We start from the raw sequence: 23,410 nt of genomic DNA, 5'->3' as shown, positions 1-23,410 counted from the left end.
CTTTGTCCATGCTACCATTAGGATAGCTGGTCTATAAGGTTGACTTACAACCAATCACCATAAGGGTTGTTTGGACTGATACAAGGTGATCACTAGAATTAGTGAGCATCATATATCAGGCCAACTTCTCACATTGGTGTGCAGCGGTTGGGATTTGAGCTGGCTGTTGTTTTTACCAAATATAATCTTGAGATATCATTTGAAAGATCACATAAGGTACCATATGTACATATAACAAAGCTTAGAAATACTCTGAGTTCTACTGAACCAGCTGTTGTAGTAGAAAGGGAGTAGCACACCCTAACTACAACTCTTAGCAAGGGATCAGTAGGAAAACCCATAGTGTAGGTAAGTGCATCACTTACACCTCACTAGAAAGCATGTCTACCACAGGAGAGAACGCAGTGACTCCCCTTGTGGAAGTTGACCCTCCACAGGTCATTTCAAGATATGCAGCCCTTAGCTTCCAGGAGATGAGACAATTGTGTACCTCCAGGAAACTAGAACAGGGTTCAAACCCCAACATTCCTTTTCCGATAGGTCTCTTAGAGACATATGATGCAAGAAGGGCTTCTAATCCAGGCCCATCTGATCTTACAGAAGGAAACATACCCCCAGTAGAGGAGGACTCTAATCTCCCCGAGACTGAAGAAGTAGAGGAGTATGGAGACTCATCTGATGGAGAGGTAAATCATGGTCAGTTTAGAGTCAGCAGACTTACCAGGGCCAACTTAAGCATGCATGAGAATGGAACTGAGGGAGCCCCATAACCTTGGGAATAGACTAATTAGGTCTCACTCCAGAGGCTCTAATAGATCTATTCACTCCCATGTCTCTCAGGCATCTTCTCAGAGAGGGATGACATCCCCTCAGAGAAGAGAGCATGATGCTAAGATGAGGGAAGTGCATCTGAAGATTGAGAGGGAAGAACTTGCCCTTGCCAAAGAGAAACTTGCCTTTGCCAGAGAGCAGAAATTGAGTGGATTAGATTCCACTGGTGGCAGCAACATTATCCCTAGAGATAAAGACAGGAGTTTTGATAACAGAAACCTGAGTACGATAGTGCCCCCTTTAAGGTAGGGGATGACATCCACAAATGGATGACTGCTTTGGAGAGAGCCTGCAAAGTACAGCAGGGTCCCCCAGAGTCAGTGGGCAGCTATATTGTGGCTCTCCTTTGAAGGTAAAGGAAGAGACAAGCTCCTCACTGTTAGAGATGAGGATGCTAATGATTACCAAGTCCTGAACAGTGCCTTGATTGATGGGTTTGGCCTAACAACTGAACAGTACAGATTAATGTTCAGAGACACCCAGAAAACTCAGGCTCAGGATTGGACTGACTTTCTTGATTGTGCCACTAAGGCTTTGGAAGGCTGCTTGCTGGGAAGTAAAGTTACTGATTACACAGGATTGTATAATCTAATTATGAGAGAGCAAATCTTAAATAATTGTCAGAACCAGTTGTTGCATCAGCACTTAATTGACTCAGATCTGACCTCTCCCCAAGAATTGGGAAAGAAGGCAGACAGATGGGTCAGGACAAGGGTCAAGCAACAGAACCAGAACCAGGGTGGTGGCCAGAAGAAAGCAGACCAAAAGGGTAATCAAGAGAATAAGCAAAATGACCAGAAGTCTTCAACAGGGCCCCAACAATATAAGGAGGGTGGGACCACTAATACTCAAAAGAAGAAGAATGAAGGTCAAAGAAAACAATGGTGCCAATACTGTAAAAGTAAGACTCACTGGTTTAGTGAGTGCACCAAGAAAGGCACAGCTCCTACCACTACTGCCCCTAAGGCACCTGCACCCCCTAGTACAGTTAGTAGTGGTAGTGCACCCCCCAAGGCTATAGTTGGGTTAACCCTGGGTACTGAGGTGGATTCTGACTTAGTTAGAATACCTACTCAGGCTGTTCTTGTTTCTACTGGGGACATGGATATGACCCCTACAATAAGTCCCAGTACTCTGAGCAAGTACAGGCAAACGCCTTTAATTAATGGAAAAATGTCTCAGGCCTACAGGGACACCTGTGCCAGTGTCACTATGGTGACACCAGCATTTGTGGACCCTGAACAGGTAATACTAGGTTCAGATTACCTAGTGACCAATGCTAGCAATGTCACTACCAACCATAGTATGGCACTTAATTTCTCCTGGGGAGGGGTAACTGGCCTCAAAAGGGTTGTAGTTAGTTCAGACCTCCCAGTGGACTGTCTGTTGGGCAATGATTTGGAATCCTCCTTATGGTCAGATGTGGAGTATAGGACTCATGTGGAAATGTTAGGTTTGTCAGCACATGTCCTTGCTGTGACCAGGTCACAGGCCAAGAAATGCCCAGCTGAACAAGTGCTGGATCCTGGAACAAGGGACCAGACACTTCCCAAGAGAAAGAGCAGTAGGGTTAAGGCAGTGCCTCCCCCCCTGCCTCAAGGTGAGGATCAGCCCTCTCAGGAGGCTGACCCAAAGACCCCAGAAGGAACTGTCCTAGAAGAGCTTGAGCCTGAACAGGTTGAGTTTCTTGGGACAGGGGGACCTTCCAGGGCAGACTTGAGGCAGGCACAGTTAGACTGTTCCTCTCTTGAACCCCTCAGACAGCAGGCTGCTGCTGAGGCTGCAGGGAATGCTACAGGTACCCACAAGGTGTACTGGGATGATGGACTCCTATACTCTGAGGCAAGATACCCCAAGTCTGGTGCTACCAGGAGGCTGGTTATCCCCTTGTCTCTGAGAGGTTTCCTTCTTACCTTAGCCCATGAGATTCCCCTTGCAGGTCACTTAGGCCAGAACAAGACTTGGGACAGGCTTGTCCCTCATTTTTACTGGCCTCATATGTCTGAAGACACAAAAGAGTTTTGTCGCTCATGTGTCACCTGCCAAGCCAGTGGCAAATAAGGTGGCACAACAGAGGCCCCCCTTATACCACTACCTGTGGTGGAGGTTCCCTTTGAAAGGGTGGGGATGACATTGTTGGACCAATGGACCCCCCAACAGCATCTGGGCACAGATTCATACTGGTGGTAGTGGATCATGCCACCAGGTATCCAGAAGCTATTCCCCTTAGGACCACTACAGCTCTTGTTGTGGCCAGGGCCCTACTTGGAGTTTTCTCCAGAGTCGGGTTTCCTAAGGAGGTTGTATCTGACAGAGGTGCAAACATTATGTCAGGATACTTGACTGCAATGTGGAAGGAGTGTGGTGTCAATTACAAATTCACCACCCCCTATCATCCACAGTGCAATGGGCTTGTGGAGAGATTCAACAAGACCCTAAAAGGGATGATAAAAGGGTTACCAGAAAAGCTTAGGCGAAGATGGGACATCCTTTTACCCTGCCTTCTGTTTGCTTACAGAGAGGTCCCACAGAAGGGGGTTGGTTACAGCCTTTTTGAGCTTCTATTTGGGCATCCTGTAAGAGGACCCCTGTGTCTTGTGAAGGAAGGATGGGAGTTACCTCTCAAAAAGCCTAAGCAAGACATAGTGGACTATGTACTTGGTCTCCGCTCCAGGATGGCAGAGTACATGGGGAAGGCATCTAAAAACCTTGAGGCCAGCCAAGAACTGCAAAAAGCTTGGCATGACCAAAAGGCTGTCCTTACTGTTTACCAGCCTGGACAGAAGGTGTGGGTGTTGGAGCCAGTGGCCCCAGCAGCTCTCCAAGACAAATGGTCTGGACCCCATACTATCATTGAACAAAAGGGAGAGGTCACCTATCTGGTAGACCTTGGAACTCCCAGGAGCCCTCACAGAGTACTTCATGTGAACAGGCTCTAAGGCATTTGTTGACAGGGAGGACATGGGCTTGCTCATGGCCACAGATGAGGGACAGGAGGAAGAGAGCGACCCTCTCCCAAACCTGCTCACTCAGAACCCTGATGATGGGTCAGTAGATGGTGTAGTCTTTTCTGAAAGCCTCTCTCAACATCAGCAAAAGGATTGCAAACAAGTTCTTCAGTCCTTTAGACAAATGTTCTCTCTGACACCCAGTCAGACAAACTGGTGCACCCATGAGGTGGACACTGGTGACAGTCTGCCTATAAAGAGTAAAATCTACAGGCAACCTTACCACGTCAGGGACTGCATAAAACAAGAAGTACAAAAGATGTTGGAATTGGGAGTCATTGAACCCTCAGAGAGCCCTTGGGCTAATCCTGTAGTTCTAGTGCCTAAACCTCACACCCAGGATGGTAAGAGAGAGATGAGGATTTGTGTAGACTACAGGGGTCTCAATGCTGTCACTAAGACAGATGCCCATCCAATACCAAGAGCAGATGAACTCATAGATAAATTGGCTTCTGCCAAATTCTTGAGTACATTTGACCCGACAGCTGGTTATTGGCAAATCAGGTTAGCTGAGGATGCCAATGCCAAAACATCATTTTCTACCCCAGGAGGACATTACCAGTTTGTGGTGATGCCCTTTGGTTTGAAAAATGCACCTGCCACTTTTCAAAGGTTGGTGAACCAAGTTCTCCCTGGGCTGGATGACTTCTGTGCAGCATATCTAGATGATATTGCTGTCTTTAGCTCCACCTGGGAGGATCACCTGATCCACCTGAGGAAAGTTTTGGAAGCCCTGCAAAGGGTAGGCCTCACTATCAAGGCTACTAAGTGCCAGATAGGGCAGAGTCAGGTTGTGTACCTGGGCCACCTTGTAGGTGGAGGCTAGATTCAACCATTGGAGAGCAAGATACAGGCCATAAAGGACTGGACTCCTCCAACCACCCAGACACAGGTCAGAGCTTTCTTGGGCCTGTCTGGTTACTACAGGAAATTTGTCAGAAATTATGGGACAATTGTGAACCCTCTTAATTACCTGACAAGTAAGAAAATGACAAAGAAAGTTCAGTGGACAGTTAGCGGTCAAAAGGCATTCGATGACCTGAAGCAGGCCATGTGCACTGCACCTATTCTCAAGAGTCCAGACTACTCCAAATCTTTCATTGTCCAAACAGATGCTTCTGAGTTGGGTGTGGGAGCTGTTCTATCTCAAGTGAATATTGATGGTCATGACCAGCCCATTGCTTTTATAAGTAGAAGGCTGACCCCTAGAGAGAAAGGTTGGTCAGCTACTGTGGTTTGGGCCCTGAGGAAGTTGAGGCCATACTTGTTTGGAACTCACTTCGAGATTCAGACAGACCATAAGCCCCTCTTGTGGCTAAATCAGATGAAGGGTGAAAACCCCAAACTTCTTACGTGGTCCATTTCCCTACAGGGGATGGACTTTACAGTGGAGCACAGACCAGGGACTGACCATGGCAATGCAGATGGTCTCGCCAGGTATTTCCACTTAGAACAGGAAGACTCACCTGGTAAAGGTTAGTTTAATGCCCCTAAGATTGGGGGGGTTATGTAGGAGAGTATGGTCTGCAATCCTATGGTCAACCCAAATTTTTGCTTTTTGCTTCACTGGTTTACGACTTTCCCTGGCTGTGGGCCTGCTAATCAGACCCCCGGCCTAGCTGTTCTCTCTCTAAATTGACATCCATGTACCTTAGGTGCATTTACCAATTGGTATACCACCCCTGGCTGGCCATCTAAACAGACACAACTGGCTGCACGACAGCTGGGGCAAGGTGGTGTAATCACCCTTTGTTTTAGATATAGTATCCCTATATCTAACCCTAAAATGGACACATAAATTCCTATCAGTCACTCCTATGGCAGGCCTTATCAATCCTGAAGGCAGAGTGCTTGAAATTATGTGAGATGGTGCTCTGGCATGAGCTGAGCCCGTTTGCAGCTTGCGGAACCAAGTCCTAATAGCTGTTCCATGATAACGCTATACCATATACTCTTAAGTGCATTATGAACCTCGCTGTCAAATGCTAACTTTGGTATAGCATTATCAAAACATGTCGAGTAGGGTGTCATACGAATTGGAATACTACCCCCTCGCCAATTCTGGCGACTGGGGTAGCATTCCACCCTTCTAGAGGGACACAACATGTATGTAACTGTGAACCCCGGTTAAAGTTAACTCGAGCCTCAGCATCACAAAATGGATGCTACCACCACAGACACAAGTCTGACCTCCTGCTGCTGGGAGTCCTTCCAGCGAGGGAGGCTCGGACAAAGGGTTTCCTGTCTTGGGAGGTGCTAGCACCACCCCAGACAGGATTTTGTGTATTAGGTAGGACAGGGCTGAAAGGAATGAGATATGCCTGGGGCACACAAGGTGTCCCTGTGCATACTCCGGTCTAAACCAGTTCCTGGGGCACTCCAGCCCCAGAGCTGGCGCAAGACCGGACAAAGGATAGGGGGTGTAACCACCCCCGTTCCTGGTCCCACCCAGGGGAGGGACCTAGTCGTATTGCAGCCCCCTTTAGCTGAATAAAGGTAGGAGCTGGTCCCATTCCAAGTTAGATTAATCTTGACAACTTCCACGAAGAACTCTTGACCTTTGACCTCCTGAACATCAGAAGACTGAAGAATCTCCCCTATGGTCAGGGAGTGACCATCCTGCTTCGCAGGCACCATCAAGCTCCTGTTCGGTTTGCTGCAAGTCCTTCCTTCCTGGAACCCGACGACCCAGCTCGACGAGACCCGGACCTCCAGACTCCTCTGGCCTCTACCCACATCCACAGCACAGCTGAGACCCATGGGTGCGACAAGCAACTTGGAGACGGCCATCTTGAAGAAACCTGCACAGCGCTTCCAGCACGGCCGCTGAGGGATCCTCGAGTGAGTGCACTGGGGTCTGAGAAGCCCCACACCGACGCAGCTCCTCCACCAAAGACCAGCCCCCCAGCATCCACGAGATCTGCGTGGGGCCCTTTTGCCTGGTTGCTGCTTGTCCTGTTGTCTGGTCACTTGCCGGCTGGCTAGTGACCTCTGAGACGACGACCCGAAGAATTCAACACCGCTGGTCTGGTCCCCCAGACTGGCCCTTGCTTCCCTGTGAACGAGAAGCACCCGGGACCCTCCTGGTCCGCACCAGACACCATCTTTGTTCCACCGCGTGGCTTGCACTTGCCAAAGCCTGTTGACCAGATCGACGATCCAACACCGCCAACAGCAGCAGACTACGTGGGACAGCTCGTGCCTCCAGCCTGGTCATAGAGAACAGCTCCTGGTCCGTGCAGCTACAGAGAGAAGTGTCCCATCCTCCACCTGACTGCGGCGACAGCATCTGGTTCCCTCCTGGTTCCATCACCGTCACTGGCTAGTGACCGAGACTCTGTCCCCTTCCCTTTCAGGACTTCTTCCTAGTTCCATCCTTGGAACCACCGGACTCCTCCATCTGGCTGCCTGCCAGTAACTCCTTGTTTCAGGCATCACCGGGATCAATGCAGCAAACCCGACACCACTTCAGCCCTATGCACCTGCAGCCTGTGGGTTAGGTAACTAAAGCTTCTAGGTGCTGAAGTCAGTGTTCACTATCCTAGTGTTCAGGTCCACTGTTTTCCCTCCATCCAGCTGGGTTCGCCCGGAATCCGTAACTTTGTAAACTGTAGCATCCATAGACGTTGGTACGCATCCCGCGTGAGAGTTTCCACTCTGCACGTGAGTCCCGTGGGCCTCCTGCTCCGTACTTACCTAGTCAGTAGCGTAGTCCCAGCGATCCTCCAGCCTCTGGATCTTCTTACAGTACTTTTTTCCCTCGCATTCCATTGTTCTTAGTATATGGTTTGTCGTGCCCCTAGGGCACCATTGTAAATCGTGCAACTTAAACGTATTTTTCCTAAGAGTTTGTCATGTGCATAGCCCTCTGACCTCATAAAAAGTTCAGAGGTGTATGTTAGTTAATAAATACTTGTTTATTTTCATAACAACCTGTGTGGTGTCCTTTCATGTGGTATTCAAGGGGTTATATGTGGTAAAACAGCTGTCTTCACATGCCAATAGAGTTCAGCCTAAGACTGCTTTGTCCATGCTACCATTAGGATAGCGGGTCTATAAGGTTGACTTACAACCAATCACCATAAGGGTTGTTTGGACTGATACAAGGTGATCACTAGAACTAGTGAGCATCATTTATCAGGCCAACTTCTCACAGTAGACTGTTCCAGAGCTTTGAGACTTGATGGGAGAAGGATCTGCCGCCCCAACGGACTCTCTTAATCCTAGGGATGTGAAGTGGATTTTGGGAGCTGGATCTAAGTGAGCGCTCAGGTACATAGGAGGAGAGGAGATTGGAGAGCTGTTTAGAGGTCTGCCCATAGAGGGAATTGTGGGCCAAGCACATGACCTTGAATTGGATTCTTCTCCTGACTGGAAGCCAATGGAGTTCGCTTATTGCTTTAGAGGTGGGATGTCGTTTGGGGAGATTAAGCAGCACTCTGGCTGCTGCGTTTTGGATGGACTGGAGTCGGTTAAGTTGTTTTTCGCCGGCACCTATGTATAGGGCATTACAGTAGTCTACCCTAGACATAATCAGAGCTCCCACTGCAGTTTCCCTCAAGGCGAAAGTGATGTAAGGCAGGATTTTTCGAAGGACCTTCAGTGTGAAGAAACAGGACGAAGTGACCTGGTTGATTTGGGCTGTGCAAGAAAGGTCCTTGTCCATTATGAAACCAAGGTTTCTGACCTTGTTGGCTTGTATGCACCAGCTTCTGGAGGCCACCAGTGATCGTTCCAGATGGAGGGTTTTTGGCCAAACTGGATCACCTCCGTTTTTCGGTGTTAAGTTTGAGGAAGTGAGCGTTCATCCATGCTATTATGTCTGACAGACAGCTTCTGAAACCGTTGGCAGTGGCTTCTACTGTCTGCGCCAATGAGACCACCAGTTGTGTGTTGTCGGCGTACGAAACTAAATGTAGGCCGTGGGATTTTATCAATGCAGCAAGGGGTGTAACAAAGATTAAAAAGAGTTGGTGACAGAGCCGACCCCTGGGGGACTCCACATGGTAGTAGGAACTCCTCGGAGAGGAGACCATCCCAGTGGATTTGGTGAATGTGTGCCTGCAGAAAGGTCTGGAGCAGTTTTAGGGCGGTGTGGGAGATGCCCAACGTTGTTAGTCTGTTTAAGAGGACGTCGTGGTTCACGGTGTCAAACGCCGCTGTCAAATCTAGTAAGATCAGAGCGGCTCTGCCTCTTTTATCCATAGATTGACGAATGTCATCAGATGCAATGATCAGGGCAGTTTCCGTTGAGTGACAGGCCCTGAAGCCATGCTGCGTGGGGTCTAATAGGTGGTTGTCCTCAAGGTGTTTTGTTAGCTCCTGATTCATTGCATTTTCAAGAATTTTGGCAGGTAGGGGCAGGCATGATATAGGGCGGTAATGCTTGGCTTCCTTGGGGTCAAGGGTCTCCTTTTTGAGGATGGGCCTGATACACGCCTTCTTCCAACTGCTGGGGAATTGACCGGAGTTTATTACAGTATTAAGAAGGGGGGTTAGGGCTTGACGAACAAGTTACTTACCTTCGGTAACGATATATCTGTAAGAAACATTAGTTAGTATTAGATTCATTACCTTAGAATATCCCCAGGCGCCAGTCTGGATCCGGAAACTTTTGCGTAGCAGTACCCCTGCGCGTCGGTAGGCGTCGTCTGCAGGCGTCCCCTGCGGCTCCGCGTCCGTCGTCGGCGTCGTAATGACGTCGCTGGAGTATATAGACGCCGCCTCTGCGCGCTGACGTCAGTTCTTTGTACACAGCTTTTCCGCGCCAGAACACGCAGAGCCATGTGAGAACCAACACTGGTGGCATTTGAAACTAGGGCCCTGAAAGGGATGTCCTTAACCCTAGGTATCAGTTCGCAGAACGGGGAGGATGGGTGGGTCGGTAAGGAATCTAATACTAACTAATGTTTCTTACAGATATATCGTTACCGAAGGTAAGTAACTTGTTCATCTGAAAGAAACACGTTAGTATTAGATTCCTTACCTTAGAATAGATACCCCAGCAATACCAACCCCGGTGGTGGGTCTGCGAACCAATACATTCCTACACCAGAAAGTCCTGGAGGACAGAACGGCCAAAGAAGCCATCCCTTCGGACTTGACTATCCAGGCAGTAGTGCCTCGCAAAGGTGTGCAGCGAGGCCCACGTAGCCGCCTGGCAAATGTCCTGCAAAGGGACTCCCCGGCCCAAGGCAGTAGTAGCCGCCGTGGCCCGAGTGGAATGGGCCCTCAGCCCAACAGGAGGCTCCTTCCGAGCCAGAGAGTAGCACGCTTTGATGCACAGAACGACCCACCGAGAGATGGTCCGTTTATGCACCGCCCGTCCCTTCTTCGCACCCACGTAGCCAACAAATAGTTGGTCATCCACCCAGAACTGGCGTGTGCGATCCATATAATATGAAAGCGCACGTTTTGGGTCCAGACGATGGAGCCGCTCTTCATCCTTTGAAGGATGCGGAGGCGGGAAGAAGGAGGGGAGGGTGATGGACTGCCCAATGTGAAAAGCAGAAACTACTTTGGGCAGGAAAGAAGGTCTAGTCCTCATAACCACCTTGTCTGGATGAATGGACAAGAAAGGATGTTTGACAGAAAGAGCCTGGAGCTCACTCACTCTCCTGGCAGAGGTGATGGCAACCAGGAAGGCCGTCTTTAAAGTCAGGAGACGGAGAGGACAGGAATGAAGTGGCTCAAAGGGAGCACACATCAGGAAGGTCAGAACCAGGTTCAAGTCCCACTGCGGCATCACAAACGGAACAGGTGGATACATGTGTGTGATGCCCTTCAAGAATCTCATTACAATGGGGGACTTGAACAAAGAAGGCTGATCAGGAAGCCTTAGAAAGGCTGAAAGGGCCGAAAGGTAGCCCTTGATAGTGCCCAGAGCAGAGCCCTGCTGGGCAAGATAGAGAAGAAAAAGAAGGACCTCGGAAAGAGGGGCAGAAAGAGGGTCCGCAGCCTTTGCTGTGCACCATGCCACAAATCTGTTCCACCGACAGGCGTATACCGACTTTGTGGAGGGACGCCTGGCTGCCAGAATCACATCACAGACTTCAGGAGGCAAGTCAAATGGCCTCAACTGCCGCCGCTCAATCTCCAAGCATGGAGGTGGAGACTGGACAGGTTCGGGTGGAGGACCGTCCCCTGCTGCTGCGACAGAAGGTCCTCCTGAAGGGGCAGGCGGATCGGGGGACCGACTGGCATGCTGAGTAGCTCGGGATACCAGTACCTTCGAGCCCAGTCCGGAGCCACAAGGATAACTTGGGCCTGGTCGCGCCTGATCTTCTTCAGCACTCTGGGCAGAAGTGGTATAGGCGGAAAGGCGCATAACAGACCGCAACTCCACTCACGCCGAAAGGCGTCGCCGTGCGAGTGCCGTCTTGGAAACTCCAACGCGCAGAACTGAGGACATTGCGTGCTCTCTTCTGTGGCGAATAGATCTAACCAAGGCTCTCCTCATTGCCGAAAGAGGCCTTGCGCCACGTCGAGTTCAGACGCCATTCGTGATCCATCAAGCACCGACGGCTGAGTTCGTCCGCCCTGGCGTTCAGAGAACCTGCCAGGTGTTGAACCGTCAGAGTCACGCCCTGACGTTCCAGCCATTGCCAGAGGCGCAGAGCCTCCTGGCAAAGGGTCCACGACCCCACCCCGCCCTGTTTGTTGCAGTACCACATGGCGGTGGTGTTGTCCGTGAACACCTGCACTACACTCCCGTTGACAAAGGGGAGGAATGCCTTCAGTGCTAGACGAATCGCCCGTAGCTCCAACAGGTTGATATGGAGCCGGGACTCCGCCGGAGACCAGATGCCTCTGATCTCCGCCTCTCCCAAGTGGCCTCCACAGCCCTGGAGGGACGCGTCCGTCACGACCACGTGCTCCGGTTGGGGAAGGGAGAGGGATCTGCCTCTGACCCAATCGCGGTCCGTAAGCCACCACTGCAATTGTCTCGCAGTGCCCTCCGAGATCAAGACGTGGTCGGACAAGTTGCCCTGATGCTGGGCCCACTGAAACTTCAGGTCCCACTGCAGAGCCCGCATCCGCCACCGGGCGTGATGCACCAGAAGGATGCAGGAAGCCATCAGCCCCAGCAGCCGCAGCGTCAACCTGACCGAAACCCGGGATAGCGGCTGAAAGATGGGAACCAAAGCCTGTATATCCCAGACCCGCCGTTCCGGAGGATAAACCCGAAACTGCGCCGAGTCCAGAACCGCTCCGATGAAAAGGAGCTTTTGAGAGGGACACAGGTGTGATTTCGGCACATTGATGGAGAACCCCAGGTCGTGCAAGAGGTCTGCCGTCATCTGAAGGTGGTGGACGACTGCCTGGGGCGAGCCCGCCTTCAACAACCAGTCATCTAGGTAGGGGAAGACTGAAACCCCTAACCTGCGCAGATGGGCTGCGACCACTGCCAACACCTTTGTGAACACCCGTGGGGCGCTGGTAAGGCCGAAGGGGAGCATGATAAACTGAAAGTGCTCCTGGCCTACCGTGAACCGCAGGTAACGCCGGTGGGCCGGCAGGACGGGGATGTGAAAATACGCATCCTGCAAGTCCAACGCTACCATCCAGTCTTGCGGGTCTAGAGCAGCCAAGACCTGAGCTAATGTCAACATCTTGAACTTCTCCTTCCGGAGGAAGCCGTTGACGTTCCGTAGATCCAAGATAGGACCTAGGCCCCCTTTGTCCTTCTTTGGCACCAGAAAGTAGTGGGAATAGCAACCACGCCCTACTTCTGGCCCAGGAACGCGCTCGATGGCCCCCTTGGCCAAGAGGGCCGTAACTTCCTCCTGCAGAAGTGTCAAGTGGTCCCCCGACACACGGTGGTTCTGCGGTGGCATGGCTGGAGGATTGGTCTCGAAGGGGAGGGAGTAGCCCCTTCGGACGAGTTGCAGCACCCACCTGTCCGATGTGATTGCGCGCCAGCAGGCGTGGTGATGGCGAACCCTGCCACCCACTGGCGTCACATGGGCCTGAAAGCACGGACTAGGAGGATTTGGAGGCTGATGCTGCGGGGGGAGGTGTGGCCTGACCCCGCCGTTGACCCCGACCGCCTCCACGGCGGTTTCCACGGCCGCCACCGCGTTGATAAGATTGTTGCGGCGCGTGGCTGGCAGCACGTGTGGGGACTCCCCTTCCTTGGCCACGAAAGGAGCGAAACGAACCCGTTTGCTGGCGCTGGGTCGAGAGACCCAAGGACTTGGCCGTGACCCTGGAGTCCTTGAAGCGTTCCAGCGCATGGTCCGCCTTGTCACCAAACAGGCGACAGCCATCAAACGGCATGTCCATCGAGGCATTCTGGACATCAGCCGAAAAGTTGGCAGATATCAGCCAGGCGTGGCGACGAATCGCCACCGTTGTGGACATCGCTCTGCCCAGCGAGTCGGTCGTATCAAGACCACACCGTATGGAATATTTTGCTGCGTCTCGGCCCTCAGCCTGGGATGGGTGGACAGGAACTTGGGGTCGTCCGGGCACGGACGGTGGCGTCTGGCCACATTCCTATCAACAGGCGAACCTGAAGAGGGCGTGGACCACGTGCCCAAAAGAACGTCTGACAAGGCTTCGTTAAACGGCAGCAGTGGCTCCTGTGGGCATGACTGCGGTTTGAAGACCTCAGTGAGGATGTTAGGCCTCACGGCCGCGACAGGGAGCTCAAGGTGTAAGGCCTTGGCAGCCCTCATCAACACCACTGAATAAGCAGCCCCCTCCTCTGATGCCACGGTAGGAGGCGAGACAAAGCCAGGGTTAGGAGAGTCGTCCAGACCACTGGCATCACCCAAATCACCTGTCCAGTCCACGTCGTACTGACACTCACGTGACAGAGGGTCCTCAGACCCCTCCCAACCCTCTCCGTACTCTACATCATCTCCACATTCGGAGTCAACAATGTAGAACGGCTCCTCGGGGTTCACAGGCCCCATCGGCGTCGAGCCCGGCGTCAAGCGACGCCGGTCCGCGTCCGGATTCGGGGAGGGTATGGGGACGACGCCGCCCGGAGCCGGCACCGGAGAACCGGCGCCGCGCGGGGACGGCGTCGGGGGTAACCCCGATGGAATCGGCGCCGGAGAGGCCGGTAGATCAGCCGGCGTCGACCCCGAAGGCCCCAGCGGCGTCGGGGTCGGAGCCGTCGGCGGCACCGGGGCCGGAGCACCCGATGGCGTCGAGGCAGGGACACCCGAACCGCCAGGGCCCCCGGACGGTAGCACTGGGCCCGAAGGCGCCGTAGGCCCCGTCGGAGGAGTGAGCGCCCTCATGGCCATGAGGAACGCCTCAATCTCCTCGGGCGTCGCGCCTAGCCCAGGGACCGGAGGGTATGGAGCGGGCCGCGCCGGCGACTCTCGCGGAGCTGCGGGGGTGGGGTCACCCGAACCCCCGGCCGCGTCGCGCGAGCGTCGGGGGGAGCCGGAGGTAGGATGACGACGCCCCGACTTCTTGTGCTTCCTACCTGAGGAACCAGATGAATGGCGACGACTTCCGGAGCGCTCGGCACGGCTCCGCGACCGCTCCCTCGAACGCTCCCTGGACCTCCGGCCGGACCGGGACCGCTCTCGACGCGGGGCCGACACCCGGAGCTCGAGTAGCTTGCGGGACCGCTCCCGTCTAGCCTTATTAGTCAAGGCCCGGCAATCGACGCAGGCGTCCACGTCGTGGTCGGGGCCCAGGCACCGGAGGCAGAGTCGGTGATGGTCCGTGACCGACATCGTGCGTTCGCAACCGTCACAATTCTTGAAACCGGGCATCCTACCGGCACCAAAAAAGTATAAGAAGTTTACAAAACTTGGTCAAAAGACCGGAGTACTGCTCTTCGGATCTGCGCTTACTGGCGCGGAAAAAAGAAGAACTGACGTCAGCGCGCGGAGGCGGCGTCTATATACTCCAGCGACGTCATCACGGCGCACGACACCGACGACGGACGCGGAGCCGCAGGGGACGCCTGCAGACGACGCCTACCGACGCGCAGGGGTACTGCTACGCAAAAGTTTCCGGATCCAGACTGATGCCTGGGGATATTCTAAGGTAAGGAATCTAATACTAACGTGTTTCTTTCAGATTGATGGTTTCGGGGACCATATGTAGGAAATGAGGGGGACATGGATCCAGCGGCGAGCCAGACTTAGTCTGAAGGAGCAGCGTGGCGACTTGGTCACAGCTGAGCTGGGAAAATCTGGGGAGTTTCCGGAGTTGGTGTCTGTGGATCTGTTTCATGGGGGACCGCTTCACACCAACTGCTTTGGCTCCAGCCCTACCCGGCCTGTCCCGGTTATGACATGACTACAGCAAGAATCCCAGCGAGTCCAGCAGCCGGGAAGGCTGCACTCAACTAATCATCTCTGTCTCCCGTGAGCACTGGATTCGCTCAAACCAAGACTCACACACAGAATCCTGATTCCTACAACTCTGCGATTCTACACCACTCTGTACCCGACACCAACGGCCCGAGTGGCCCAACACGATATAAATACGGATCTGGTGATCGCCGATCTCCCTTAAGCTTCAAGACGACACCGGCAGCCTAAACCTGAAGGGTCCCCGCCGACCGCAACAGGAGCTAGCAAAGAAACCAGACGCCAAAAGACACCCCTGAAGCCGACGGCCTTGGGTGTTATGTTATGTTATGTTATATAATTTTTGTATAGCGCGCGGATGCCGCAGCAAAGTGGCGTCCCGGCGCTTTGGAGAATAATAACACAACACGACAGAAAAGGTGGAAAAGATGGGCCTAGATTGTAGTAAAAAGGAAGGTTTTAAGTGCCTTTCTGAAAGGAAGCAACTCAGGAATGGAGCGCAAGGGGGCAGGCAAAGAATTCCAGAGAGTAGCCGCCAACACTGAGAAAGAGCGTCCGCCCATCCTAGATTTTTTGAAACGTGGCACAATGGCCAAATTAGATCCAGCAGAGCGAAGAGCTCTGGCAGGGACATAGTGCTGGATAGTCTGTGCAAGGATGGGAGGGGAGGCTGCTTTGAGAATCTTAAAAGTTAAGCAAAGAGCTTTAAACTTAATTCTCTGCCCCACCGGCAGCCAGTGGAGATCCTGGATAGTCTGACGGGCCGACACAAACTTCGGAAGGCCAACAAGCATCCTAGCTGCCGCATTCTGAACTCTCTGAAGACGAGATAGCGTGGCCTGATTAAGGCCCAGAAACAGGGAGCTAGCGTAATCTAGTCTGGTAAGAACCAGGGCTTGGACAATAATCTGTCTGGTCTCCGCATCGAAGAACTTAAAGATTGGTCGGAGACACTGCAGGGTGCCAAAGCAGGTGCCAGCCACACGTTTTGTGTGGGAAGTGAAGGAGAGTTTATGGTCGAACCACACCCCAAGGTTTCTAACCTCAGTCACAGGGGGAGGGCGGGGCCAAGATCAGAAGGCCACCACTGATCTCCCCATAATTCACTTTCCCTACCAAAAATAATGACCTCGGTCTTAGAGGCATTACGTTGGAGCCGATTGTTCGCCAACCAGCCGGCCACAGCTTTTAGAGCTGACTGAAAGGTGGGGGCATCCATGTTGGAGTCGCCATTAAGTGCCACCGCCAACTGCGTGTCATCGGCGTATGACACTAAGGAGAGACCAAAACTGTGGGCTACCTCCGCTAATGGCTGAACATATAAATTAAACAAGGTAGGGCTCAGGGCCGACCCTTGGGGAACACCCTGGAGTATGGGGCGAGAAGCAGAAACAAAAGGGGGTGTGGAAACCTTGAAGGCTCGATCTTTAAGAAAGGAGCGAAACCATTCAAGTGCCACCTCTCCAACTCCTGCTTCCATCAGGCGATGTAAAAGAATCTGGTGAGACACCGTATCGAAGGCGGCACTGAGATCCAAAAGGATCAGTGCCGCCGTCTGACCCAGATCCAACAGATGTCTGATGTGTTCCACCACAGCCAGGAGGGCAGTTTCTGTGCTGTGGCCTGCACGAAACCCATTTTGGGATTTGTCCAATATATTTGCTTCCTGCAGGTAAGAAGATAAAATAGCATTAGCATGAGCTTCTGCTAATTTAGCTGGCCAAGGAAGAAGGGAAATAGGTCGGTAGTGTTCGGGCTTGGTGGGATCAAGGGCGGGTTTTTTAAGAATTGGGATAACCGTCGCCTGTTTCCAAGCTTTAGGAACACTGCCCGTGCTGAAGGACAAATTAATAAGGCCATGTAGAGCAGGGAAGCAGCCTTCAGCGAATTCCCGGAATTGGACGGGTCTCATGGGGTCGTCTGGGGAGCCAGATTTAACTTTAGTCGTCAGGGCAGAGAATTCATCCAAGGTCGGATTAGGAATAATCAGTAATGGTTTATGAACCAGTGACGTAGGGCTAGTCTCCGCAATAGGAAGCTGGGCGAATGACTTATAGATAGCCTCCACCTTTTCGACAAAAAATGAGGCTAAGTCCTCACAGTGCGTCATAGAGGGTTGGAGGGCGGCAGTATCAGTCCTTTTACTAGTAAGTTCCTTACACACCCTGAAGATGACCTTGGTGGGGTTGGTGCTGTTTTTGATCTCCTGAGAGTAAAAAGCCGCCCTGGCCGTACATATGGCCCGATGATACACTCTAGTGCAAGCCCTATAGGCTGCCTTGAGGTCAGTATCATACGTTTTGCGCCACGCGCGTTCTGCCTTTTTACAGGAGATTTTGAGTGTTTTGGGTGGCCCAACCAACAGTGCCCAGGCATCCCCCAAGAACCCAACTTGCCTCTCCAGCCGGGGATTGCCTTCAAAGTTTTCCTGCCTGAGCCTGCAGAAAGGTCTCTATTGAGAATCACACGGTTCCAGACGTTTTCTTGGCACCCTGCACCAGGCCGCCGCAGTGCCGCTGGTGGTACAGCTTGAATGCTTACCTAGACCATGGGGAACCTTGGTCCTAATCCCTAAAACTCCAACTCGTGAGATGTTTACTTACCTGGGAAACCAATAACCCTTTTTCTCCCAAGGGAACCCATGTTATGAGTTTTGGGGCCTAATATGGTCTAAGTGTTGAACTGTTGTTTTGTACTGAGGAAAAAGTCATAACTTAATCCAGGAAAAGTCTTACCTTGTATTGTGAGGTGCCTCTGTGTGGTATCTAGGCATGCCACCCCAAGTAGTCAAAGTCATCTAAAAGTATTCTAAAAGTAATTGAGCAATGCAAACTTCTTTTTGAACCAATACCAACATTTAACTATAGCAAATTAAACTACAACTGCATTGCCTTGTGAAGTCATGCATTTGAGAGGGTATTTTACTTACCCGCGCCAAGTCCTGCTTGGTTCTAAAAATAAAACATAAGCATACCTTTTTTATACTTACCTAATTGTTCTGGATTCTGTGCCATCAGTCTTGATTGAGAAAATACATTAAATGATTAACACACCTCTGGATAAGCCTAACTGCTCACCAACACTACCTTAAAGAGAGCTGTTAGTACTTAGCTAATTTAGCCTCTGCTATACCTCTGGGGACTCCTGGACTCTATGCTTCACTTTGGTATGGTATATACAGAACCAGCTACCTACAACAAGCAAAGTTCACTTCAGTATGATTCAGATTAGGTGCCAAGGACACAACAACTTTCAGTGGGACAAAGGCTTCTTCTTCGGCACCAGTAAATAACTGGAGCAATAACCAAGTCTGATCTCTGTTGCAGCACCCTTTCTAGGGCTCTCTAAGCCAAGAGAGCTTGAACTTCTCCTCTAAGTATGAACAAATGGTCCTCTGGGAGGTGTTGCAGTTTGGGTGGCATACCCAGGGGATCTGCTCCACGTGACAGAGTAGGGAGTAACCGTGTTCCACAATCTGGAGCGCCCATTGGTCAGATATGATGTGGCTCTAGCCAGGAAGGTAAAAAAGTGATGTGGCCTCACAGTGGAAAATGATGTGCTGCTGAGTGTGATTTAGAGAGAATTTGCAGCAGCTGCTCGGGGGGTGTAAGCTGGGGTTTGGGTAGCACATTGGCCTTGGGGTGGCTGATCCCTGGTCTTTATCACAAAAGGACTGTTCCTGCTGTGGGACATACTGATGTTGTCTCTGCTGGTATCCCCTGCAAAGCCTCGAAAGGGGTCAATTTGCTGGGGAAATTGTCAAAATGGAGGACTTGGCCCTAAAGATATAAGGCTTTAATATGCTTAAAATCTTTGCAAAGCTGAGCCCACTTTCGATTCAAACAGCCTAGAAGAGTATGTTCAGCAAGGATTATTGGACATCGGAAGAGAAGTCCACTGTGCAAATCCAGGTATGGCACTGACATGCCACGCTGGTCCTGATTACCCTACTCACACACAAGCCCAAGTTAAAGGAGTACTTCACTGCATCCTGGCCATCCAAAATGAGACATTGCAGAGTTTACCGTATGTCCTTCGCGACAGCTGGCAAGAGTAGGCTTTTGTTGCCTTACCACCTGTTTATTACCCAGGGGGCAAGACAATGGCTTCGCCCAGGTGCCCAACAGGACATCAGTGAGAGCTTCATTGAAAAGAAGTAGAGTTTCTTGGATCGTTTGACTTGGATTTAGCACCTCAGTTAAAAAAATGTGTCCTCACTTCAACAGTGGACAGGGTGAGATCCAGAACTTCGGAGGCCTCCTGATCACTGTTGGGAAGGAGGCGGAATCCTCTGTTATCATAGACTGGTGAAGGAAAAACAGGCCAATATCTGATATAGTGTCCAACCGACTAGCATCTTGCAGACCTAGAAATACGATATCGCCATCTTAAGGACCGTCATCACCATAATTTTTATCATTGTAAGCATGAGGCTGGAGACAGATAAAACTATTGGATCCATTTCCGACAATATGTGATGTCGGGGCTGGTGTCACAACTCAGGGTTCCAGTATCGGTCATTGCACTGGAACGGGAGTTGAATGTAGCGTCGGAGTTGAAACTGGCAGAACAGGCCTTGAATCGAGGTTGGGTGGCACATTCGGCGTCGGGTGCAGATCCACCAGGGTTAATCAACTTCGGATGCTTAAGGCTAGAAGGTGCTGCAGAGAGATCTGGCAAGCTAAAAAATATCTTCTCAAAGGCCAGTTTCAATCCACCCAGCAGGTAAGGCAGCGCCGATGGCAGGGAAAAGTTATGGTGTATCAGGATCACTTGCTGAATTGATTAAAAACGTGGGGAATTATCTCATGGCCTAGAGGTGTCTGGGACATCGCATGACTCCGAATGATAGGAGCGGCAGGATGATGGAGATCCGTGCTTTGACCTCATGTGCATCTTTGATTTTATGGATTTACCTAAAATCTTGCTATCAAAATTCTCAAGCTCTAGTCTAGATTCTGAGGGAATGCACAAGGTGACATCTGCGGTTAGATGGCTCTATCAGAAAGCCTGTGTACTTGTATCGTAACTCCAACACAAAGGGTAATGGCAACACTATTAGTTAATACATAAAAACAACAAGATTTACAGGTAAATTAGCATAACATGACTCAGTGTCTAGCAAACATTAACGTAAAAATGAAAAACAAAGCCCTGCATTATCTCGTCTAACACAGTTGGTAGCGGAAAAACGAATTATGAGGGATTAACTAATCATAACTGACTTAAGGGAGGCGAAAAAGTGATACTATAGTGACATTTGCATATCATTATGTTGTTTCAAACAGACAACTAACATAGCCAAACATTTGAGATGTGGGGGATAATTCTTTCAAACAAACTTAAAAGTTTTATTATGTGCTCTTCTAATGAAGTAGATTGTGCGAGGAGTAATATATAAAATAATTATTGCAATAATTGCCATACCTTTGATTCTGTTTGTTTCTTTTTTCGGGTTTTGTTTTTAACTTTGATATTCTAAAGGAAAATATATCAATAGGAGAATTAACTTAAAATAAAATCTTTTAAAAATTGAGTGATTGCAGTAAGGGTAAAGAATGGAGCACAGCATTCCAACAGTTCATCACATACCTGTAAGTTGACACACCATGCTCTCAAAGTGTATTCTTGCTGACTTTTGGTAAATACATTTCCATTGGATTATAAATGAATCTATTCAGTCAAATCAAGCAGTACAAAGACAGTTACTATATTGATTTGAATTGACCTTGCTACGCTGACCATGAACATAGTCACACATGCTTGGGTACTTTGATTGGATAAAATGCAGTGGTATAATACCCCCTGTTTCACAGGGACTCATGAAATACGGATGTTGTCATCAAAATTAGAGCCTCCTACGCACTTTGCATATCTTTACTATTAACAAGGCCACTAGGTGAACAAGTTACTTACCTTCGGTAACGATATATCTGTAAGAAACAGTAGTTAGTATTAGATTCCTTACCTTAAGAATATCCCCAGGCGTCAGTCTGGATCCGGAGACTTTTGCGTAGCAGTACCCCTGAGCCTCGGTAGGCGTCCCCTGCAGCTCCGTGTCCGTCGTTGGCGTCGTGATGACGTCGCTGGAGTATATAGACGCCGCCTCCGCGCGCTGACGTCAGTTCTTTGCACACAGCTTTTCCGCGCCAGACCACGCAGAGCCATGTGAGAACCAACACTGGTGCCATTTTTGAAACTAGGGCCCGGAAAGGGATGTCCCTAACCCTAGGTATCAGTTCGCAGAACGGGGAGGATGGGTGGGGCGGTAAGGAATCTAATACTAACTACTGTTTCTTACAGATATATCGTTACCGAAGGTAAGTAACTTGTTCATCTGAAAGAACAGGATAGTATTAGATTCCTTACCTTAGAATAGATACCCCAGCAATACCAACCCCGGTGGTGGGTCTGCGAACCAATACCATCTTACACCAGAAAGTCCTTGAGGACAGAACGGGCAAAGAAGCCATCCCTCCGGACTTGACTGTCCAGGCAGTAGTGCCTCGCAAAAGTGTGCAGCGAGGCCCACGTAGCCGCCTGGCAAATGTCCTGCAAGGGGACTCCCCGGCCCAGGGCAGTAGTAGCCGCCGTGGCCCGAGCGGAATGGGCCCTCAGCCCAACAGGAGGCTCCTTCCGAGCCAAAGAGTAGCACGCTTTGATGCACAGAACGACCCACCGAGAGATGGTCCGTTTATGTACCGCCCGTCCTTTCTTCGCACCCACGTAGCCAACAAACAGTTGGTCAACCACCCGGAACTGGCGTGTGCGATCCATATAGAATGAAAGCGCACGTTTTGGGTCCAAACGATGAAGCCGCTCTTCATCCTTTGAAGGATGCGGAGGCGGGAAGAAGGAGGGTAAGGTGATGGACTGCCCGATGTGAAAAGCAGAGACTACTTTGGGCAGAAAAGAAGGTCTAGTCCGTAGAACCACTTAGTCGGGATGAATGGACAAGAAGGGAGGTTTGACAGAAAGAGCCTGGAGCTCACTCACTCTCCTGGCAGAGGTGATGGCAACCAGGAAAGCCGTCTTTAAAGTCAGGAGATGGAGAGGACAGGAATGAAGGGGCTCAAAAGGAGCACACATCAAGAAGGTCAGAACCAGGTTCAAGTCCCACTGAGGCATCACAAACGGAACTGGTGGATACATGTGTGTGATGCCCTTCAAGAATCTTGTTACAATGGGGGACTTGAACAAAGAAGGTTGATCAGGCAGCCTCAGAAAGGCCGAAAGGGCAGAAAGGTAGCCCTTGACAGTACCCTGAGCAGAGCCCTGCTGGGCAAGAGAAAGAAGGAAGAGAAGAACCTCAGAAAGAGTGGCAGAGAGAGGATCCACAGCCTTTGCTGTGCACCATGCCACAAACTTGTTCCACCGACAGGCGTATACCGATTTCGTGGAGGGACGCCTGGCTGCCAGAATCACATCACAGACTTCAGGAGGCAAGTGAAATGGCCTCAACTGTCGCCGCTCAATCTCCACGCATGGAGGTGGAGGCTGGACAGGTTCGGGTTGTAGGAAGGTGGATACCTGACTATGGTTGCCCCCAAATTTTTGCCTGGTGTTTTGCTGGTTTTTCGACTTAGTTGACCTGGGACCCTGCTATTCAGGGCCCCAGGCCTACTGCTCTCTCTCTAAAATGGATTCCATGTACCTTAGGTGCATATCCAATGGATATATGATGTTACAACGCGGACTTTTACAACGCATACCGTTACAACGCGGATACTGTAACAACGCATGTATTTACAACGCATTTTTTTACAACGCAGGTACCTTTACAACGCAGACCATTACAACGTAAGTATTGGTAAGTATATATTAATATTAACATTATAATGGTAAATTAATTATTAAAAATATAATATAATGTAATTTTATTAAATTTAAATACAATTAATTAATGTAAATTTAAATTAATATTACTTTATTTTTACCCTGTACCCCTGCACCCCAGAAACTCAAAACTGACCCTCAACCCCAAAAATAAATTAAACTGATTTAATGTAATTTAATACCAATTAATTAATTTAATTTAAAATAAAATTTAATTTATTTTTACCCTGTACCCCAATACCTGAAAACTGACCCTGAACCCTAAAAATACCCCTTTACCCAAAAACTAAAAACTGACCCTGAACCCTAAAAATACCCCTTTACCCAAAAACTAAAAACTGACCCTGAACCCTAAAAATACCCCTTTACCCAAAAACTGAAAACTGACCCTGAACCCTAAAAATACCCCTTTACCCAAAAACTGAAAACTGACCCTGAACCCTAAAAAAT

The 23,410-nt window shown here is 50.4% G+C and overlaps 1 protein-coding gene across 2 annotated transcripts in view; it reads right to left on the bottom strand.

Annotated features, from left to right (window-relative positions):
* The window catches only part of LOC147698808 (E3 ubiquitin-protein ligase TTC3-like), a 1,930,429-nt gene that overhangs the window by 847,427 nt on the left and 1,059,592 nt on the right, over positions 1–23,410 (bottom strand). For both annotated transcript variants that reach the window (XR_015299370.1, XM_086935404.1), the window contains exon 30: positions 20,552–20,602. Coding sequence is in view for 1 of the 2 variants with exons in the window: in XM_086935404.1 (XP_086791530.1) it covers positions 20,552–20,602 (51 nt within the window). In the remaining variant the exon portion in view is untranslated. The remainder of the gene's footprint in view (positions 1–20,551; positions 20,603–23,410) is intronic.

Source organism: Lissotriton vulgaris, chromosome 8 (assembly GCF_964263255.1).
Source record: "Lissotriton vulgaris chromosome 8, aLisVul1.2, whole genome shotgun sequence".
NCBI classification, from domain to species: domain Eukaryota; kingdom Metazoa; phylum Chordata; class Amphibia; order Caudata; family Salamandridae; genus Lissotriton; species Lissotriton vulgaris.
Note: the sequence above shows the minus strand (reverse complement) of the source record. Positions and strands in the feature narration are given on the sequence as shown.